Here is a 22,084-nt window from a genome sequence, read left to right on the forward strand (position 1 = left end):
TAATGATGTCATTAATATTTATTTGAGCCATCTTTAATGTGGTATCTTCCCATGGTGAAAAATGTTTAAATAATATTCTATAGAAAGAGATGTAATACTGTGGCTAGGCATACACCCTGATAGTGTATGGGTGTGAAGGGGGAAACTTACTAAATATACCTTCTTTAATATGGAAGTATGTATATTCTAGTTATTAAGGGATATGCTCCAAAGCATTGTACATTGGCATTAGTTCTTCCCAATTTTTTCTAACTCCTTTCTCTGTTGTTTATCATTTCAAGCTAGTAAAAATGTTTAGTATGCCCTTCATAATATCATGGGGTTTCCACAATTCTCTAATTGCTCAACCATCTTTACTTTCGTTCCATGACGGTCTTCTGCATACATTTTTTTTTTTTTTTTTTTGGTCAGGATTATGGTTCCAAACTTTTTAACCAGGGAAAAAATGGTATAAAGAGAAGCTACCATGGATTAAACCACACAAACTGCAGAATTATAATAAATCAATGTTCTGTGTCATGTTGTTAAACAAGAAATAAGTTCACTTTGACTATTTACCAATAATTTTTTTAAATACTTCAAAAAATTAAATAAAAATACTTCAATATGTAGCTGGAATCTTTTTGATGTTGAACTAATTTTTATATTATTTTCAATATTAAATTATCAAATATTTTTGTTCATTTTCTTATAATCATCTTTTAGTCTCGTTTTTCTTCTTTACTGAATAATTTTCAGTTCTTAAATCACTAAAGATTGAAGATCAATTTTGATTTTTCATCACCTTATTATCTTCCACTTGTGGATATCTGATTATGTTTATATCTAGAGCAGGTTTACAATGGGAGAATTTACATATGATGCACCAATATTTTATAAAGCAAAACTACTTTACAAGATAAAGGTTATTGATCCTTAACTATGTTGAAAAGTTGGTTGAGCATATTCTGTTAAAACCTTAATTGATCCACCATTTAAATTCACTTATTGACACCAAAATCTTTCCCTAGTCCAAAAACTGGAGACAAAAATGTTAAAAGACAATGTTGAAATAATTTCTAGGCCTATGATGGAACTGCTCCTGCCTGAGGTGCTATATCAGCAAACCCAAACTTTGAAAACATTTGTACTCCTGTAAATGCTCTGTTTTACCAGAAAAGTAGTACAGTTGACCCTTGAACAACATGGGTTTGAACTGCTCAGGTCCACTTATATGCATATTTTTCTCAATAATAAATACTACAGTACTACACGATCCTCCGTTGTTTGAATCTGAGGCCGTGGAATACATATACGGAGGCCAACTATAAATTATACTGGATTTTCAACTTCACAGGAGGGTGGGTGCCCCTAATCCCAGAATTGTTCAAGGGTCAACTGTACATCCAGTCAGCCAACCCCCAAACATCAAGTCAACTCTGGGCTCTATACTTATTTCCTTATCCTTGATCTTTAATAAGGTCACACATGCAACACCAGCCAGTCCTGTCCTGTCTCCTTCCTACTGTTTCTAAAGTCTATGAAACTCGCTCCTGTCCAAACATCCCTCAGGAAGAGCACTACACTGCTTGTGAAACACTGTATTCCCCCAGTCCATAGACTGTTTTCCCTTGAATAGAACACCAAACCCGATACTAAGTTGTTTTATTTTTGTCGTTTGACAGCAATGAATATAAATTTATGTTTTAAGCAAATTTTCTGTAAAAGTTTCCACATAAGAAAGGGCAATTGTAAAGATGAGGTTCAATTTCATATTTAGAAGTTAATAATTTTTCTCACTTTAAAAATTACTTATTCATTACATATAAATGATCTCCATTGTACTCATGGTAGAAAAAGAATGTAATTAATTAAAGATATAAACCATCCAATGTGGCTCTATATTATAATTTAGGTAGAGATCAAAAAACCTATCTTAATTTACACTTAGTTCATTAGAAGCCCGAGTAACTAATAGAATATCTGAACCCCAAGTTGATGGAGGAGACAAGATTAGGACTTGTACATCCTTGAATTTTAATTATTTTTATAGTTGTTATGTTTCTTTAATTTCCACAATGGTTACTTTGTAATAAACCCCCTTCTATTACAAGGTCTGAGTAATTTATTTTCTAATAACTCAAATTGATAAGTAGATAGAACATTATAAATAATTTTGGGGGTAATAACTTAAAAATGAAATCTGAGATTGCAGTCTAGTGTTATAAATAGAATTAGTTTGAAGAATCTACAAACAACATATTTTCTGGTTTATGTTATTTTTCCCTCATTCTTTATTTCAGGGTTCACTAATATGATTCAAAAGTCTTTATGAACACATTCTATGAAACATTCATTTCCCCGAGGTTATCTTTTCTTAAGCAGAAAAGAAAACAAAACAAAAATCCAAAAATAAACAATAAAATAAACTCAAATGCATATTCAGAGCTTTAGAGATTTAGGCTGAGGGAGAAGGAAACCTTATTTCTATTATAATGCTAATATTTAGACCAAGTTTTGCCCTTATGATGTTGATCTTTACTTTCCTCAGCTCACTTAACACTTAATGGAAACCCTAAATATGCAGACTGAGTACTGCCTAAACCCAGAGCCAACTTTGAGAAATGCAGTGAGGACAGTAGAAATGCAGTGAGTCCCTTTGAAACTGGAGGGAATGGGGCAGGGCACAACATTTAAAAGAATGACATAGCCCCAAGGGCACGACATAAACTGGTTAGAACCAACTAGTTCCAAGATGACAGACAACTGACTTCCACTAGACCTTGAGCATGCTAAATGACACACCCACAGGCACCATGACAGCTCCAAGGCTGACCACAAAAGGTCAAAAAGTGGGCAGTGGCCTAACTCCTGGAAATCCCCATCCCTTCCCCAAAATAGCTGGAATACTCCTCCTACTCATTAGCCTATGAAATTAACCACCCCTATAAAAACTGACAACCCCCATACCCTGGTTCCTCTCTTGCCTTTTGAGATGTTCCATACTCTGTCTGTGGAGTGTGTTTCTCTCTAAATAATCCACTTCTTGCCTATCACTTTGCCTCTCGTTGAATACCTTCTGTGCTGAGACACAAAGAACCTGAGCCTCAGTAAGTCCAGACACCAGGTGAGTGAATGTAATTAAAAGACTGTGGGTTCAAGTCCCAGTCTGGGTTTTGGCTGGGTTCGAGTCCTGGCACATGGATTCAAGTCCCAATCTGTTGCATGGTTTCACCTTGATAGCCTCATTCTCCAATCTCTGCTGGCCTGATCCAGTTGTGAGAATGAGTTCTCACTTCAGTGTCCGGTTTTTTATTCTGTTCTTCTTCCTACTAACCTGTGGGCCTGATACCGAGCAGGACCCTGTGGGTCTCTTGGGCACAAAAGCCTTTCTGTGTCCCCCATTTCTTGGTTACAGGAAATAGGCTTCATTCAGACTCTATGACCTTCCCTGAGTTCCAACGAGCAGGTTCAAACAGTTGCTAATTAGGGAAGGGAGGGGATGTGGAGACAATGGAGGAACAGTCAAAAGAAACAATGGTACAGCCTTGGGGCAAAGTCCTGGTTCTCCTTCAAGGGATACACATAACATACATATACTTTGAGCTGTTTTGCAGATACTGAATCTCCTACCAGGTGGGAGAAGATAGCCCTATGTTGCCCACAAGCACGTAGACCCCAGACCAGTTGGAACCAAGAGGTTGATGATGCGTACTCCCACTTACTTTACCACCAACCATTCAGAAGAATGTCCATGAGCTGATCACGCCCTTTTTGAACCACTGCTATAAAACTTCTTACTGCCTCTCCAAGTTGGGACACATGGTTTTGAGGGCATTAGCCCACTGTGGCCCCCTTTCCCTGGCAAAGCAATAAAGCTATTCTTTTCTACTTCATCCAAACTCTGTCTCCAAGATTTAATTTGTTGTCGGGGTACAGAGGCTGGATTCGGCTTCAGGCCCTTCACTGAACTTCCCTCCAACACTTTTTCAGCTTTTGCCAACCTTTGTTTTTTGAGGCTACTTCACATTTGCTGTAGGCCATCTGACTTCCAGTTAGGGTTACCATATTTAGCACAAACAAAACAAAACAAAACAGAACCCCACATTAATAGTGAATTTTAGCTAAACAAGTAATTTATCGATTTATTTTTTTAGTTTAAGCATGCCCCATGCAGACTTATGAGACATACACTAAAATATATCTGTTTAGCTGACCTAAACAGTATGTAACTAATCAACTAGGTATCCTGTTCTTTATCCATCAACTCTACTTGCAGTATGTATCTGGAAATATGTCAGATATTTTACATGTGGTTTCTCAAATTTTCATGACAGCCAGGAGATAGGTATTAGCATTCCCATATTAAAGATAAGGAAACTAAGGGCAGAAAAGATTCAATTATTTGCTCTTTCCCTTTCCCATTGGTATACAAAAATTCTAATATAGAGGGGACAAAGTACGGGAAAGAAGTACCTGGGTTCTTCCATCAGAACACAGGGCTCAAGGTGGAGCTCTGGTTTTTACTAATACATGTGGAATTTTGAGCAGCTTAAGTTCTTTAAATACCCTCAGTAACCTTGTCACCACATGTTGATGATGATTATACTTCCTTAGAAAGTTGTCTGTCCTAATGAAAGTGAAGTCCTAAGCAGAGAACGAGCACATGTTAGCAGTTAATACATTCTAACTGATGTTATTATTAATATGAACAATACTATAGGCTTAAAATTGTTAATCCAAATGCTACTTGGTCTTTCTTGGTACTTGGTACTTTCTTAAGAATATTCAGACCACAACAAAAGCCTAAATTATTATATATAGGTCATGTGTGAGGCATATTCCTTAAGGGCTCAGTTATTTTTATTGTAACCGCATTTATTTTATTATAACAAATTAATTTTCCTAACAGATATTGCATAATACTTCCTTGAATTTTAAAGGATACATGGAAGGCACTACATAACATGTTTTGTGGACTCAGGGTCAATATTTTGTCACTACTTAACAGGAGGTTGTGCATCAGAGGTTACTGTCCCTCCCCCACCCACAGCTGCTTGTCTGGCTGTTAGTGTGTGACCTCTCAGTTTTGTTGTAAAGTTGCTTGCTTCCTGCCCTAGCTCTCAGAAATCTGCTGCTTCTGATTGTGTCTCATTTTAAAAAATAGAGAAATAATTCTTTCAGAATTTAGGACACATTATAAGTCCATAGGTTCCAAAGGATGAAATACAACCTTTTCTGTGGAATGAATATCAAAGAAATATTTCATGACAACCTTTTTTGATGTTCAGAATATTTGGGTGGTGGTTTTATTTTCCCTTTGCTTCCCATCTCTTGATTCCCTTAGTTTGTGCTCTTCAAAATCCAAGTTACTGACAGCCTGATTTCTAACCAAAGGGTTTGCATTGTATTTAGATTCATTGTTTTCTAAAAAGAAAATAAATAAATGAATAAAGTTAGGTAGATGATTACGATGCTGACACAAAACTATTATTAGTCACATTAATCACTATACCATTCCCATCAGCACACAAACCTGTTGCAACATCTCCCATGAAAAAGCAAAAACAATCAAAAAAACCTCCTGCTCTCTTGTTCCCATATCCCGTTTCAATTCCCGTTCCACTTAAAAGTAAAGCTCTTTGAAAAAGATGATTCAAATTGCAATTTCTAATTATTTTCCTCTCATTCTCCTTTGAATTGCCATTAAGGTTTTAGTCCCTATCACTCCATCAAAATATCAGGTATCTTTGCCACCAATAACCTGCACAGTTCCAAACCCACGAACCTTTATATACAGTTTCATATAGTTTTCCTTATACTTATCCTATAATTGAAACAGATATTCACTCCCTCCTTGAAATGTTTTCTTCATTTGGTCTTGGGAGATATTTTGTTCTCCTAGTTGGCCTTCTAACTCATTGGCTAAACATTCTATTCTCTCTGCTGGTTACTCTTCCTTCTCCAAATCTCTAGCCTTGAAGAACTCAGACATCTGCCTCAGTAAATGATATAGTCCTTTCTCAGGACTTTAAATACCATTTTCATGTTGTTAGATACCAAATTTATATCTCCAGCTTCTACTTCTCCCTTGAATTTCAGACTTCAGTATTAGAATAGCTATCTTATTGCTCCAAGTGTCTACAGAATAGGCAGGTTAAATTTAAAATGTTTAAATCAGCACTTTTGATTACACAATCTCAACCATTATCCTACCATAGTCATCCCTATCTCAGAAATTGGCACCTCTGTTCTTCTGGTGGCTCAGGTCTAAAAGCTTGGTGCATCCTCTTCTCCACTTGCTCTCTCATATCCCACATCCAATCTATCAGCAAATCCTGTCAGATCTTCTTTCAAAGTATATCCTGACCATGCCTTTCCAGTTACACCTAATTCAAGACACCACCTGGATTGCTATAGTAGCCTCCTAGCTCCTTTGTCAGATTCACTCTTATTTACCTACCAGTCAGAGAGATGAGATGCTTATAAAGTTTGAGTCAAATTATGCCACTCGATTGCCCCAAATGTTCCACGGCTTACTCTTTCACTCAGAGTAGACTCCAGAAAATGTATCTAAGCTCCAAATCTTATATAGCTTGACCCTCTGTGCTTCTCTGACTTTGCCTTTTACCACTTACCCCTCACATACACTCGCTGTTTTGCTGTTCCTGCAAAATCCTAAATATTTCAATCTTAGGGCACGTCCTTGCTGCTTTCTCTCCTGAGAAAACTTTTTCCCAAGATATCGACACAATATTTTTCTCTGAATATCCACATGATTAACTCTGTCATTTTGCTCTAATATAACTCTGTGATAGGCTTTTCATGGCAACCCTACAAATAGTGTCACATTCCACTCACTTCAGGCTCTATGTCCCTAAATATGCTTAATATTTTTTCAGAGTTCTGATCACTATAAGACATATTATACATTTGTTTATTGTCTTTTTCCGTCTATAAATTGTAAGGCCCCTGAAGGTAGAAACTTTCTCTGGGATTTTTTTTTTCCCCTCCAACATTTTCCTTTTCATTTTTTTTTCTTTCTTTCCCTTGGTATATTTTGATTACTACTGTATTCACATCACCTAAGTAATACTTGGTGCATACAGGCTTTCAAATATATTTGTTGAGTGACTAAATGGAAGAATGAATAAACAAATCATCATATTCCATGACCCATCTAAAGAAACATTATTAATTTGTGATTAGCAAGTGCTTTATAAAAGATGTGAATTTTAATTACAATGAGCTTCATAAAATGTGTAATTTTTCCTATTTCCAGAAACATTATCAAACCAGCATGAGCCTGATTGGCATTGTGACTTTTAAGAAAAACATAAATTCTAACACTTGGGATATCATTGGGTTATTATTTGGTTTATAATGGTTTATCAGATAAAATATATTTTGTAATTAATAATTCTAGTCATAAAACAAATATTATTTATATATCAATCCTTAGAGAATGATACACCAAAAGTAATTCAATTTAATTTGTAAGATAAAGATTCACTTGCTTTTACATAACAGAGGTCTGTGGACAAGTGAATATTAACATTTCATGTATAATAAATCAATAGATTATCCCATCAGGTTAATAGTACCTATCATGCTAATGTGAAGATGTCCAGGAGAGATATTAACATACAGAAAAAGTTAAAAGAGTGGAATTATGCTTTTTAGCTCTGATCTTGAGTGTTATTGACTGGGAAGGAAGGTTGGAGCAAAAACAATTTATTAGAACTTAATATAACCAACCACATTTTAATCATGTCTGATTATGGAACAGTCAGAAAAATATAGTATTTTAAACAGAAAAATATTTAAAGTCACATTTTGGTTACTGCATTTTGTTATTTTGAGGTTATTATTTTGTATCTGACAAGTCTTTTGAAGTATTGCGTTTATGTGTACATTCCTGAAAATTTGACGCTGACTTTTAAAATATAATTGATAATTCTAATTTCAGATTGAACTTAAGATTTACAGGTAGACTGGATGTTATAATTTTTCCAAATACAGAAAAAACTTTGGGCAAACATAGAGAACAAATCACATTAAGCTATTTCCAAGTAAACTGATCCTATAAATATGATTTTCTATGTTTGAATGAGCTCTCTTATATCCCCAAAACATTAGTTTTCCCCTACTTCACTGTGAAGAGTATTTCAAAACACTTAGTCAAATATATTTTAGTATAGCTATCTTTATAGAGGTAGTAGCCTTTTGGGGAATCTGGTTTCTCCTCATTCCACTGTCACTGATGGTAAAATATTGCTGCACTCTAATATAGTTTTGCAAATAATCTTATGTACATTTTAAATTGTCCTGTAACATAATTCTTTTTTTCATATAAGTTACACTAATGCACATGTATATTTTTTCACTTACATTTATATTCTATTTGTTAAACTAAGGTATTTTACAGGAACACTGCAGCCAACTTTTATTGTTTTATTCCTTACTAAATCCTCACCTAATTCCTAAGGGGGAAAAAAGAAATTGAAGCGATAGAACATTGATGCATTAGTGTGGTCATGATAACAATAAAATAAATCCCAGGGGATTTGAACCCTAACCCTTTTGTGAAGTCATCAAAATGTTCCAGTTAGGTTAATTATGATAATGTACCACAAATAATTATAGAATCGGAGAGTAAGGACTTTTTTCCTCTCTCTGGAAACCACTTGAACTATTATCTGTCAAAAAATCTAATTATAAGCCTGATAATAATTGGACTAGATGGCCAGATGACAGTCTTTCACAAACTTAAATTTGTCTCTGTATGTCACGATGTCTAATTTTAGTCTATGCTCTGCCCTTACCTCTGTAACATTAACCAGGCAGGTATCAGCATGTTAACATGTTAAAATTATAAGTTTGCAACCAAATGCATTTCCTAAGCATATTTAATGACTGCTTTCATAATAATTCATGGTGAAGACAGCCTGGAGAATGGATAATAGAAGGAAATGAAAGTTAATCGCCTTGAGTCATAGCTAATCTTTGTTCTTCCCCTATTAGCTCCAATTCACTTTTCTTCTATGGACCACACTCTTCTCATCAGAAAACGTTAAATAGTGTCATCATTTCAGCAAATTTTCATTCTAATAATAGCATCCATATACTTCATACCTTGTCAGTATAATGGTACTGTTCACTTTAAAACTATCTTTAACTGCTACCCTTTTGGTATATTTGAGACATCTCTTATTAAAAGGTGTGTTGTAATTAAGTCCTAGAATATTTATTTTTAGTTGAAAAATATAATAAAAATAAATTCAAGTGTAATTTGAAAATTAATTTCTTGGTGAAGGGATACAAACTCTATAAAAAGAGAACAGATGCATGCTAAGTTCCTATACAGAGATTTAGAATAAAGGGGTACCTGCTCTCCACTAATATTTTCTTTAACTTTTCTTCAGTTTTTCTATTACCTTTTAAAAACATAAAATGATTCCAGGAGATGAAAAGAAAAGAACACACAAGGAAAATATACTTGTTTGAAAATTAAGTGGGGTTGAAATGTTATTTCAATCACTTTATTTCTTCTGTCATATATAAGTAAACACAATAGAAATATAGCTATTAAACACTAAATACTAAATAAACTTCACATTATAAATATTAGAAAATACATTATTATTAAGTTCACTCCTACTAGTAAAATGAAGTTATAGCAATGCATATGAAACACCCATCCTATATATATCTAGAATATAGCAATAAAGTTCATTATTTTAGAAATCTGGCAAATCTGTAATTTCAAATTATTGCAATTATAATTAATTACACAGAAGCAGGCCTATTTTAAATTCTCCCAATTATTCAAAGTAATCTTGTGCAGTAAGGAATAATGACTTAGCATTTCATTTAATGTCACTTACTTTCCAGTACAAATGTCAAGAAATGTTCATATTTATTTTTTACAGATCAGTGAACCAGGGAACTGAAAGTTTAGTAATACATTTTTGTTCCTATTTAATAAGTTGTTCCTCACACTGTAAGGGAATAAATAAATAATAAATAAAACACACAAGGATAGCAGCAGATATACTGATGTGAAGTTACTAAAAATACTTTGTTAAGTAACTTTTTGGTTTCATGACATCAAAATAGGACAAAATAAAAGTGCCTTGTGATATATCATTTATTTCTGGCAAAAAAGTATTAGGAAACAGTAACAAATTCAGAGCAGTTCTGAATAAATGAATTCTCACCAAAAAGACAGAAGCAAGTTAATTGCCTCAATTTTGCAGTTTACGTTTATTTGTTTGAAACCTTGATTAATGTTGAGTCAGGAAGTTAAACAATTGTACATTCTTGGGAGGAAGCCAAGTTTAATCTTAGATAAGAATAAATTGAAGTAGTTTATGCCTGGTAGGGGCAAAACTGAATTTGTTTAATGGAAAGGAGGAATGCAGTTTCCTGTCAAGGATAAGGTTTATTTCAATATGTCAATAGGGTTGTATATTTATAGTCCCATTTTTCAGATAAGGAAAAACAGTAAGGAATTTTAAGTAACTTGTCTAAGGTTATATTATATACAAAGGATCTGCAGAAAGATTAACACTGGACACTTTAGGGCTATCACTTATGATGGGGAAGACTGTGTAACTGCACTGTGAATAGCTCTCCTTGAGGTTGTGCCCTGGAGGAGCTCTGAAAATAGCACCCAGAGAGGACATAGCAAACAAAAGATGCTCTGCAACAGCAGGAGGCAACTGGAGTTGTCCTGGAATAATGATCCTCTATCTGTCGTTATGCTACTAATTGTATTTTGGCTTATTTTCCTTCTTTAGCTGTTCTGTTCTATCTGACAAATCAAGTTTTATTTCACCAATTTCCTGTATCACTGAGGTAGTGCTGAAAATACATCATTAAGTGAAGGTTAATTTAATCTATTGGTCATCAAGCTATTGACTGGATGAATAATTGATGGATATATATGTTATATTGATATTTCAACAACTTCTATTATAGGATATTGGATATAATGTACATATGGACCTGTCTGCTATTTGGATATGGGTTTCATTCATTTTTAGAGATGGGATGGAGGGAAAAGCAGAAACAAGCAAAGTACATATGGGTGGAAATTCCAACTAGCAAAGGCATAAATGCATTGTGGCTTCTACTTTATGAGGACTCTCAAAGACTGCAACTAAAGACACTAAATTTGAATACCATTTAGTGCTTTCACAGAATAATGTTTTCTTTATTTTTGCAAGAAGTCAAATTAAAAAGTTTTTTTTCTAATATATTTTGGAAATTGACAAGATCTTTTAAAGTTACTGAAAAAAATGAATTTCATGGAACTGAATGAGAAATGTAAGGTTAAGATTCTCTTAAAATACAAATGGGAGAGAAGTTGGGCTTTCATCTTCATCCATGATGGAGTGATTGAAACTGGATTAACTCTGCTACCAAAAACAATTATATACTAGACCAAAAACAAACAAACCAAAACAAAAAGACAATGAGTTTCAGGAACTGGATAACAGGCAGCATAAGTCTATGATGTTTGAGAGAAGGGGAAGTTCAAAGTAAGTCCACATTTACTGTGGTTACTCACATAAGGATAAATTATTGTCCAAGATGCAGGGAGCTTGAGACTAAGCAGAGTACAGTAGGTTCACTGAGGTTAATAGACAGAAATAAGAGTTCTAGGATACAGAAGAAACTAGAATCTGTGGGACTGGTCTCCCTGCAGATCTTTGGCTGAGTCTTGGGCTAAATATGTACAAGATGAGAGTATGAGAGGCTAAACAGAGAGAAGATGCTGCAGGGCTGAGAGCAGAAAAGAGATGGGAAAACTGGAGAGTGAATAACTATTATAATGTTGTCAACACTTTTGTTTTCATCTCATTAATACCTCATTAATACTCAGTTTAGCTGAGTGGAAAGTTATAACTTGGGAGTAAAGAGACTCAGTCTATCCCCATCCTAATAGACACTTAAACCAAGTAACTGTAATACTCTCAGTGACAACAGACATTGGAGTTTAAGTCCTGCCAAGTGTGAGGGTCTATAAAATATCTTGGGCCTTTCATGGATTCACTCTAACAAAATATAAAACCAAGCCTATATACATTTGAGAAAAATTCATGTCTATACACATCCCTTAATTGAACTAGTAAAATTAAAAACAAACATTATTCCATGGAAGCATACATTCTTCAGAGGAGGCTAAAATAATATAGAATTTCTACTCATATCATCCACAAAGTCTAGTACAAATTTGAAAATTTCTAGACATGCAAAGAAATAGGAAAACAGAAAATGAATCCATGAAACAGATATTGGATGAGCAAACAAAACCTTAAGGCAGCTATTGTAAGTATGTTCAAGAACTTAAAGAATAATATCTTTAAATAGAAAACAGGGAGGAACTCAGAAAAATAATGAAACTACTGGGAAAAAATAGATCTGAATACTAATGAGTGAAATAAAAAAATCATTGGGTAAGTTCAACCACAGATTGAAGAAGATAGAAGAGTCATTGAGCTTGCAGAGAAACCAACTTAAAAATGTGCCTAATTTGAAAAACAGAAGCAAAACTGAAGAAAAGGGAAGAAAAGAAATGAAACTGAGTTATCTGTAGTGAGGTCATACAGAGTGAAGTAAGTCAGAAAGAGAAAAGCAAATACCGTATGCTAACGCATATATACAGAATATAAAAAGACGGTACTGATGAACCTAGTGGCAGGGCAGGAATAAAGACTCAGACATAGAGAATGGACTTGAGGACATGTAGGGGGAAGGGGAAGCTGGGACGAAGTGAGAGAGTAGCATTGACATATATACACTACCAAATGCAAAATGGATGGCTAGTGGGAAGCTACTGCATAGCACAGGGAGATCAGTTGGATGTTTTTTGATGACCTAAAGAGATGGGATAGGGAGGAGGGGAGGAAGGCTCAAGAAAGAGGGGATATGGGGATATATGTATGTATATGGCTGATTCACTTTGTTGTACAACAGAAACTAACACAGTATTGTGAAACAATTATACTCCAATAAAGATATATTAAAAATAAATAAATAAATAAAATAGAAAAATAATGTATCTAATTTGAAAAACAGAAGCAAAACTGAAGAAAAGGGAACAGAACCTTAGAGACCTGTGGAACAAAATTCAATAGTCTAGTGCATGTATATTTGGAGTTCTTGAAGGAGATAAGAGTGAGAATGGGGCAGAAAGAATATTTGATGCAATACTGACACAAAATTTCTCAAATGTGACATTGAAAATCATTATGAAGAATTTTAGTAAACACCAGGCCAAAACAAAATAAAACTCTTAACCAAAAAATCACACTTGGAAACATCATGAACAAACTATTGAAACCAAAGATAAAGAAAATTTTGAAATCAACCAAAGGAAACATTTTTTTTAATTGTATACGGGGGACAATCATATGAATAAAGGCTCACTTTACATCAGAACTGAAGAGATAAGAAGAAAATGAAACACATCTTTAAACTGATAAAAGAAAAAATGATCAAATCAGAATTCTATCTTCTTAAAAAATGTATCATTCAATTGAAGCAAAATAAAGATATTTTCAGATTAAAAAAAGCTGAGGAAATTTGTAAGTAGCCAACCTGCCGATGAGAAATCCTAAAGGATGTTCTTCAGCACAAAGGGAAATGATGTCAGATGAGAGCTAGAATCCACAAGAAAGAGTAAAGAACACTGGAAAGGTATATACATGAGTAAACATAAAAGAATATTTTTTTCTTTTCTTTTATGAATTTATATGAATATAACTGATCATTTAAGGCAAATAAAATTTTATGAGGGATTTTATATTATACATTGTATAAACATATGACAACAATATAAAAAAACATGGAGGACAATAAATGAAACTATACTGTTAGTTTCTTACATTTGTGAAGTAGTAAGAGCGAAAAGGAAAATAGGAAGCATGAATTGTTTAGAAAGTGGGAAATGTCAATGGCAAAGTGTTAAGTGGTTCAGTATTAACTCTAAGTAGATAGTTATAAGTTACAGAAACAATTGTTAGCATTAAGACAAATACTGGGGAAAAAATTAAAGGCAAACTAAAACATCTGTTTAAAAATAAACTCAAATAAAACATTAAAATAATGCAGAAAAAAGCTGAAAAGGAGCAATAAGAAGGATGGATTAAAAATAGTAAGGTGGTACCAGAAAACTACTAGAGCTAATCAATGAATTTGGTAAAGTTGCAGGATACAAAATTAATGCACAGAAATCTCTTGCATTCCTATATACTAATGATGAAAAATCTGAAAGAGAAATTAAGGAAACATTCTCATTTACCATTGCAACAAAAAGAATAAAATACCTAGGAATAAGCTTACCTAGGGAGATAAAAGACCTGTATGCAGAAAATTATAAGACACTGATGAAAGAAATTAAAGATGATACCAACAGATAGAGAGATATACCATGTTCTTGGATTGGAAGAATCAATATTGTGAAAATGACTATACTACCCAAAGCAATCTACAGATTCAATGCAATCCCTATCAAATTACCAATGGCAATTTTTATGGAACTAGAACAAAAAATCTTAAAATTTGTGTGGAGACACAAAAGACCCCGAATAGCCAAAGCAGTCTTGAGAAAGAAAAATGGAGCTGGAAGAATCAGACTCCCTGACTTCAGACTATACTACAAAGCTATAGTAATCAAGACAATATGGTACTGGCACAAAAACAGAAACATAGATGAATACAACAAGATAGAAAACACAGAGATAAACCCACACACCTATGGTCAACTAATCTATGACAAAGGAGGCAAGGATATACAATGGAAAAAAGACAGTCTTTTCAATAAGTGGTGCTGGGAAAACTGGACAGCTACATATAAAAGAATGAAATTAGAACACTCCCTAACACCATACACAAAAATAAATTCCAAATGGATTCGAGACCTAAATGTAAGGCCAGACATTATCAAACTCTTAGAGGAAAACATAGGAAGAACACTCTTTGACATAAATCACAGCAAGGTCTTTTTTGATCCACCTCCTAGAGTAATGGAAATAAAAACCAAAATAAACAAATGGGACCTAATGAAACTTCAAAGCTTTTGCACAGCAAAGGAAACCATAAACAAGATGAAAAGACAACCCTCAGAATGGGACAAAATATTTGCAAATGAAGCCATGGACAAAGGATTAATCTCCAAAATACAGAAGCAGCTCATGCAGCTCAATATTAAAAAAAAACAAACAACCCAATCCAAAAATGGGCAGAAGACCTAAACAGACATTTCTCCAAAGAAGACATACAGATTGCCAAGAAGCACATGAAAAGCTTCTCAGCATCACTAATTATTAGAGAAATGCAAATCACAACTACAATGAGGTATCACCTCACACCAGATAGAATGGACATCAACAGAAAATCTACAAACAACAGATGCTGGAGAGGGTGTGGAGAAAAGGGAACCCTCTTGCACTGCTGGTGGGAATGTAAATTGATACAGCCATTATGAAGAACAGTATGGAGGTTCCTTAAAAATCTAATAGAATTACCATATGATCCAGCAATCCCACTACTGGGCATATACCCAGAGAAAACCATAATTCAAAAAGACAGATGCACCCCAACATTCATTGCAGCACTATTTACAATAGCCATGTCATGGAAGCAACCTAAATGCCCATGAACAGATGAATGGATAAAGAAGATGTGGTGCATATATACAATGGAATATTACTTGGCCATAAAAAGGAACAAAATTGGGTCATTTGTTGAGACGTGGATGGATCTAGAGACTCATATAGAGTGAAGTAAGTCAGAAAGAGAAAAACCAATATCGTGTATTAACGCATATATGTGGAACCTAGAAAACTGGTACAGATGAACCAGTTTGCAGGGCAGAAGTTGAGACACAGATGTTGAGAACAAATGTATGGACACCAAGGGGGGAAAGCGGAAGGGGGTTTGGAATGGTGGTGTGATGAATTAAGCGATTGGGATTGACATGTATAGACTGAGTATAAAATTGATGACTAATAATAACCTGCTGTATAAAAAAATAAATAAAATAAAATTCAAAAAAAAGAGAAAAAAATAATAGCAAGGTGGTAGATTTAAACAAAAACATATTGACAATTACATTAAATATCAAATAGGTTAATCACACCAACTGTAAGGAAGGGTTTTTTTTTTTGTTTGTTTTTTGTTTTTAAATAGGTGGGTTGGAGTAAAAGGATGGAACAAAATATATTATGCAAATGTAAGCATGGGAAACTTGATGTATCTATCTTAATATTAGGCAAAGTCAACTTCAGGACAGAGACATTTCCTAATGATAAAACAGTCAATTAATCAGGAATACATAATCCTAAAAGTACATGGAATTAATAGTATAGATTTAAAATATTATAAGGAAAATTAGCAGAACTAAATGGAGAAATAAATAATACCATAGTTATAGTCCAAGATGTTAATACCCTTCTCTCAGTATTTAAAACAAGTAGGCAAGAAATATTAGTAAGACTATTAGAAGACCTGAGCAAGCATGAACTAATTAATTTACAGACACACCATACCAAATAATTGAAGAACACACATTCTTTTCAAGAGCACATAAAATAATCACCCATAAGGATCATATGCTGGGTCATAAAATAATTCTCAATATATTTCAAAGGGAAAAATCTTACAGAGTATAGTCTCTTACTAGAACTGAATTCAATTAGAAATCCACAACAAGATATCTAGAAATTACCCAAATAGCTGGAAGTTAAACAATAGACTACTAAACAACCCATTGGCAAAATAAAATATCACAAAGAAAAATTCAAAATTATTTTGAACTTAATCCTAATGAGAAATACAATATATACTAAACTTACTATTTAAGGAGAAAAATTCATTAAAACATTTTATGAACCACAAACTGGAAAACTCATTTTCCTGGATGATTATTACAATGCTCAGTTCTACTTTTTTACTTTCTTGATGTGTCATTTTGGGGTTATATGGAAGTAAAATCCTGCAGTTTCCCAGTCTTGGCATTACTGACCTTTGGAATGAATAATTTGTTGTTGTGGGGGGCTGTCGTGTGCATTTTAAGATGTTTAGCAGCACCCCTGGCCTCTACCTTGCTAGTAGCATCCCAGCTCCAGACATTGTTAAATGTCCCCGGTATGGGGAGTAGAGGGCAACTAAGGGGGAGAATCTCTCTGGGATGAGAACATCAAACATCATGTTTGTGGTCAAATAAATATGGGTGGATTTCCAAACCTAATGCTTAAACCAACTTTGTTTCCATGGAGTTTATTTAATCATTCTAAATTTCTGTATTTATTCATAGGTATACTTTGAAAACAGATAGTGCACACCAGGAGATTAAAATTATGTTTGCCATCAAGTCAAATCTCAACACAAATGACATGCTATTATCTGTTCAACTGTGCAAACATGGGCTCTAAAGAAACTCACCGACTGAAATGACATCTTGTTATGGCTGAACTTCTTAAAAAAGTTTAATTTTTATGGTTTATAATCTTGTTTATATGAATTTATCATTATAATTAAAATGTGTCAACCTTTATTTATTTCCCATTAAAATATGCTAATCATAGAAGGAGATTAGGATTAAACAATCTATTATTCTATTAATTGTCAAATATTCTCTTCTTTGAACTGTTGCTATCTGTGTACCATAAATATGACCTTTACCACATCTGGTTCTCAGTGTTCCCAATTGTGAAATAAGAAAATATAAATTTCTTGATGATTTAAACATGCAAAGTATGAAGTCCTTTAAAAATTTACAGGCATCAATAATTTGAAGAAATATTGATATTTTCCTTAAATTCCCTTAATATTCCCCTTAAGTTATTTATAATCTCTAGAATTGCCAGAAAGAATTAAAAGTATATTCAGATGATTTAATATGGATAGAACCTTGAGGGAGAGAACAGAATGAAATATACATAATTCTAATGCAGCTCTAGAAATAAGATGATCCTTCTTAAGCAGAAATTTAGACTGATATTGAGAAGGTGTAAGACATTGCACAGCTACAGATAATATAATAACAGATAATATAATAGCCTACATATCTTGAAAAAAAAAATTTTTTTACCCATACTAGCTTTTACCTGCTTTCATTGAATCATTAACCAAATATTTGTAAAGTGTGACATATACTAATGTCAGTACTTTAATGAGTATCCAATAAAACCACGGGTTCTCTTTCAAGAAGCTAGTTCTTAGTCTAGTTTAGGAGGCTCAGAATACAATGAAAGATAGGATTTAGACATGTGACAGTCAATGGCTTCTGTAAGAGTGAAAAAGAGGTCTGAAGGAATTACAACTCTAGGAATTAAATATACATTGTATGAAACATGTAGTCAGTCAAAACTTTAACAAAATAGTAGGACTTGTGTCATTAAAAAGGAGAGAGGTAAATGTTCTAAGCAGGGCACATAGCAAGAACAAGGCTCTAAGGTGTAGTTAAGCTTGAAATCTTTGGTATTCATGAGATAACTCATCTACCAAGCAACAAGGTGTTGGGGTGTACGGGTTGCAACAAGATTATAGAAGCCTCTTAATGCCACATGGAAGAGTTTTTAGTTTTATACACAGTAAATAAGTATCAAAAATTTTGAGATGAATTATATCATACAAGTACTTTGTAGAGAGATACATACAGTAACATGGAGTACAATGAATTCCAAATGGAGGATGGAGAAGAAAACCAGAAAGCAAAATCATTCTCAACATTCTTTTCAATTGTAAAACACAGGATGACAAATTGGATTAATGCATCAATCAGATTATGAGTTTCTGTAAGCACTTTTCAAAAAAAGAGATGCCCAAATTTCTATTCTTTTATTATTCTCATTGATACAAATTATTCCAATGTATAAAATTCAATTTGGGGTTACAAACAGTTAAAAAAAATTTATTTTTTACACACACAAAATATTAAAAAAATAGAATATATATTAAAAGAGATTATTTTCCTCTGATTTTTGAAGACATACTATCACAATATAAAATACGAGGGAAAATATGTTCTTTTGTAACATATCTGATTATGTAATGTCATCCATATGACTACTCAAGTGTAAACAGCTTAGCTGAACAAGGTATAGCTTGTTGTAGCTCTCGCTCAACACAGGTTACCTAAAAGCTCTGAACAAACATATTAGGGAATAAAAAATGTTGATAAAATGGCAAATTCTGTATTTTGAATAATCTGAGGGCCAACACTACCACCATCTTGCCCTTTGATTTTCCTGAGCAGGGATGTATTTCTTTGTGTATCACGTAACAATGTACTAGTGCTTAAGAGCATGAGAAAAAGAGAGATATTTCTAATCTTTCTTAAACCTGTGAACACTATAAACTTTCAGGCTTAATAACATGTCACAGTAATTTTAGTTCTCAAGGTAAACATCTATTTCCGTACAAACTTTGGTGAACATTGTTAAAGTACTTTGAAGTACTTTGGAAATGAAATCAGAAAATATTTTTCATAAAGTTCTTTGATTATTTCTCTTAAGCACTCTGATGCAAGGAACTGAAATGCAGTACATAATAAAAAACAAAACCAGCTTAAGGCATGAAGAGAATAAATAATCAAAATGTTTCTGTACCTTTAATGAAGTCTACACTGGAGACCAAGAAAAGTTAAGCAAAACAAAACAAAGCCAAACAAGAACAACTACAAAAATTGGCACTTACCCATATTTTGCAAAATTTGCCCAGCGTTTCATAATGGATCTACTCAAAATTTCCTCAGCTTTTGTGTAATTAACTCTTCTTTCCAGAGGTAAACCGAAGACAAATTCAATCTCATAACCATGCATCACTCCCATCCATTCTGGCCAAGGGAGTTTGGAGGATCGGTGTTCAAAATAGTAGAAAAAGGCATTGTTTCCCATATCTGAGAACTTTTTGGTGAACTCCAAGGCAGGGCATATGATATTATAATCCCCAACAACGTCATCCAAGGCCTCACGGTAGTTTTCAGCTCTCTGATCATCTAACCAGTCCATGTAGTGGAAAAGGATCGATTCCCTTCCAAATTCACTCAATCCCGGAAAAAATATTTTTAAACCTTCTTGAAATTCTTTTCTAGTTATAATACTATTGTTATCTTTGCTGAAACCAGGAGCACCATATACTAAAAATGCTGTCCCTTCATCTTTGTTAACACCCACCAAGATCTGGGTTTTTTTGAACTGTCCAAGTTGGAGTAGTGTGTCTGGCATGTCAGTGAGAAAATCACCATCCACAGTTGGACCAAAGTTTACTGACAAGAGTGTACCATACGGGACAACAAATACTTCATTCAGAAGAATTTCCTGGGGATCTTTATTTCGAAGACATTTGATTATCTCAGTCTCATTTTCTCTAGAACAACCAATAAATTTAGCTAAAGTTAATGTTCTGTTCCTAGCTTCATAAAGAGATGTCACTACCCAAGGGGAATTAGAGGATCCACTTTGCAGAATGGCTCTGGTAAACAATGGGTGGCTTCTAGGAGAAAGTAAATGAAGGCTAACTGAAGCTGCTCCTGCACTTTCTCCAAAGAGAGTTACACTCTTAGGATTTCCACCAAAGGCTGCTATATTTTTTTGGACCCACTGAAGGGCCATCTGTTGATCAAATAAGCCCGTGTTTCCTGGCGCCTCAGGATTTCCCGGTAAAGCTAAGAATCCTAGGGCACCCACCCTATAGTTCATTGAAACCACAATAACTCTTTCAGTCCGTGCCAGAAACTTGCCATCATAAACATGCAAAGATGATGTCCCAGTCTGAAAACCACCACCATAGATCCATATCATTACAGTAGCATTTTTTGGTTTAGGTGCTGGAATCCACACATTCAGATATAAACAGTCTTCACTGAGGTCAGTGTTTGGGTTCCACATCTCTGATCCAAGGAAGCCTGGGAAACTTTGATCTGTGTTCTGATAGCAAGAATTTGCATATTTTGTGGCATTCCAAATACTGGGCCACTTGGTCAAGGACTGTGGCTTTTTGAATCGAAGTCTACCAAGAGGTGGCTGTGCATAGGGGATTCCAAGAAAGGCTGTTACTGTGCCACCAAGAACTGGCAAGTTCATCCCTCTGACTTTTCCATTCTTGGTGGTAATTATGACGTCTCCTTCAGTGTGTGACTTCCCAAAGAGAACCCAGAGCAGAAGAAACCGCAAGAGAAATCTGATGGATATGATTGTACCCTTGCTCTGCATATTGGTTTCTGCAAGAGAGATAAGTGGGAAGTTTTAACAGCTTCATGCATCTAGTATTATATTTTATTGATGATAATTAACTAAAATTTAGTAGTTCTTATCAATCCTATAAATTATGAAAACTAATAAATCTATTACTGCTATAAAGACACATAAAAAACATAGAAAATGGTTGGAGATATTTCAGTTTTCAATTTAGAAATAAATGAGTGAAATGGAAAAGGAGAAATTAGTTCAATTTGGAAAGATTCATTTTCAGACCTCTGTAAGAAAGATGTAGTTTTTTAAGGAGGAAATTTGTCCAAGGCATTAGTATATATATATATATATATATATATATATATATATATACTTCTTTACCATACACAGCACCACCAAAGGTGGCATTAAGTGGTAGTCTACTTAATGATAGATATAATAGATTAAATTTCTACCATAGTTAGAAGAGGAAATACAAGCTTATATATTCTCTGAAATATGTACAATTCTAATCATGGCTGGCTGGCTCTTGACAGTAGGTTAAGAACCTTTAAGGATCCTCAGACTTCTATTACTGCCTTTTTCTGTTTGCATGGTCCCTTCTGTGGTCCTTTTTGCCTAGTGTTTTCTTCCTCTATATAATTGTACCCTGTGGTCAGAAGAGAATTTGGACAAGCAATTCACAGAATGTGAAGTAACAAAAAAGTACAGTAGTTGCCATTTTTCCTACAAATTGTGAAAACTAACAAATCTGCTACCACTATAAAGGCCTACGGGAAAAACTGGAAAGGGAAGACTGGATATATACCAATTCCTCTGAAACAATAACCATGAAGGGCTTTTCTACCTGAATTATATTGTCAATGGAGATAACATTAGATGTGGGAGAAGAAACTGAC

General features: G+C 34.0%; 1 protein-coding gene across 1 annotated transcript in view; it reads right to left on the minus strand.

Moving 5' to 3' along the window:
• Positions 1-22,084, minus strand: part of BCHE (butyrylcholinesterase) — an 85,323-nt gene that overhangs the window by 57,938 nt on the left and 5,301 nt on the right. Inside the window, exon 2 of the mRNA XM_032629341.1 lies at positions 19,690-21,214. Within this exon, the coding sequence (XP_032485232.1) occupies positions 19,690-21,214 (1,525 nt within the window). The remainder of the gene's footprint in view (positions 1-19,689; positions 21,215-22,084) is intronic.

This window comes from Phocoena sinus, chromosome 4 (assembly GCF_008692025.1).
Source record: "Phocoena sinus isolate mPhoSin1 chromosome 4, mPhoSin1.pri, whole genome shotgun sequence".
Taxonomy (NCBI): Eukaryota; Metazoa; Chordata; class Mammalia; order Artiodactyla; family Phocoenidae; genus Phocoena; species Phocoena sinus.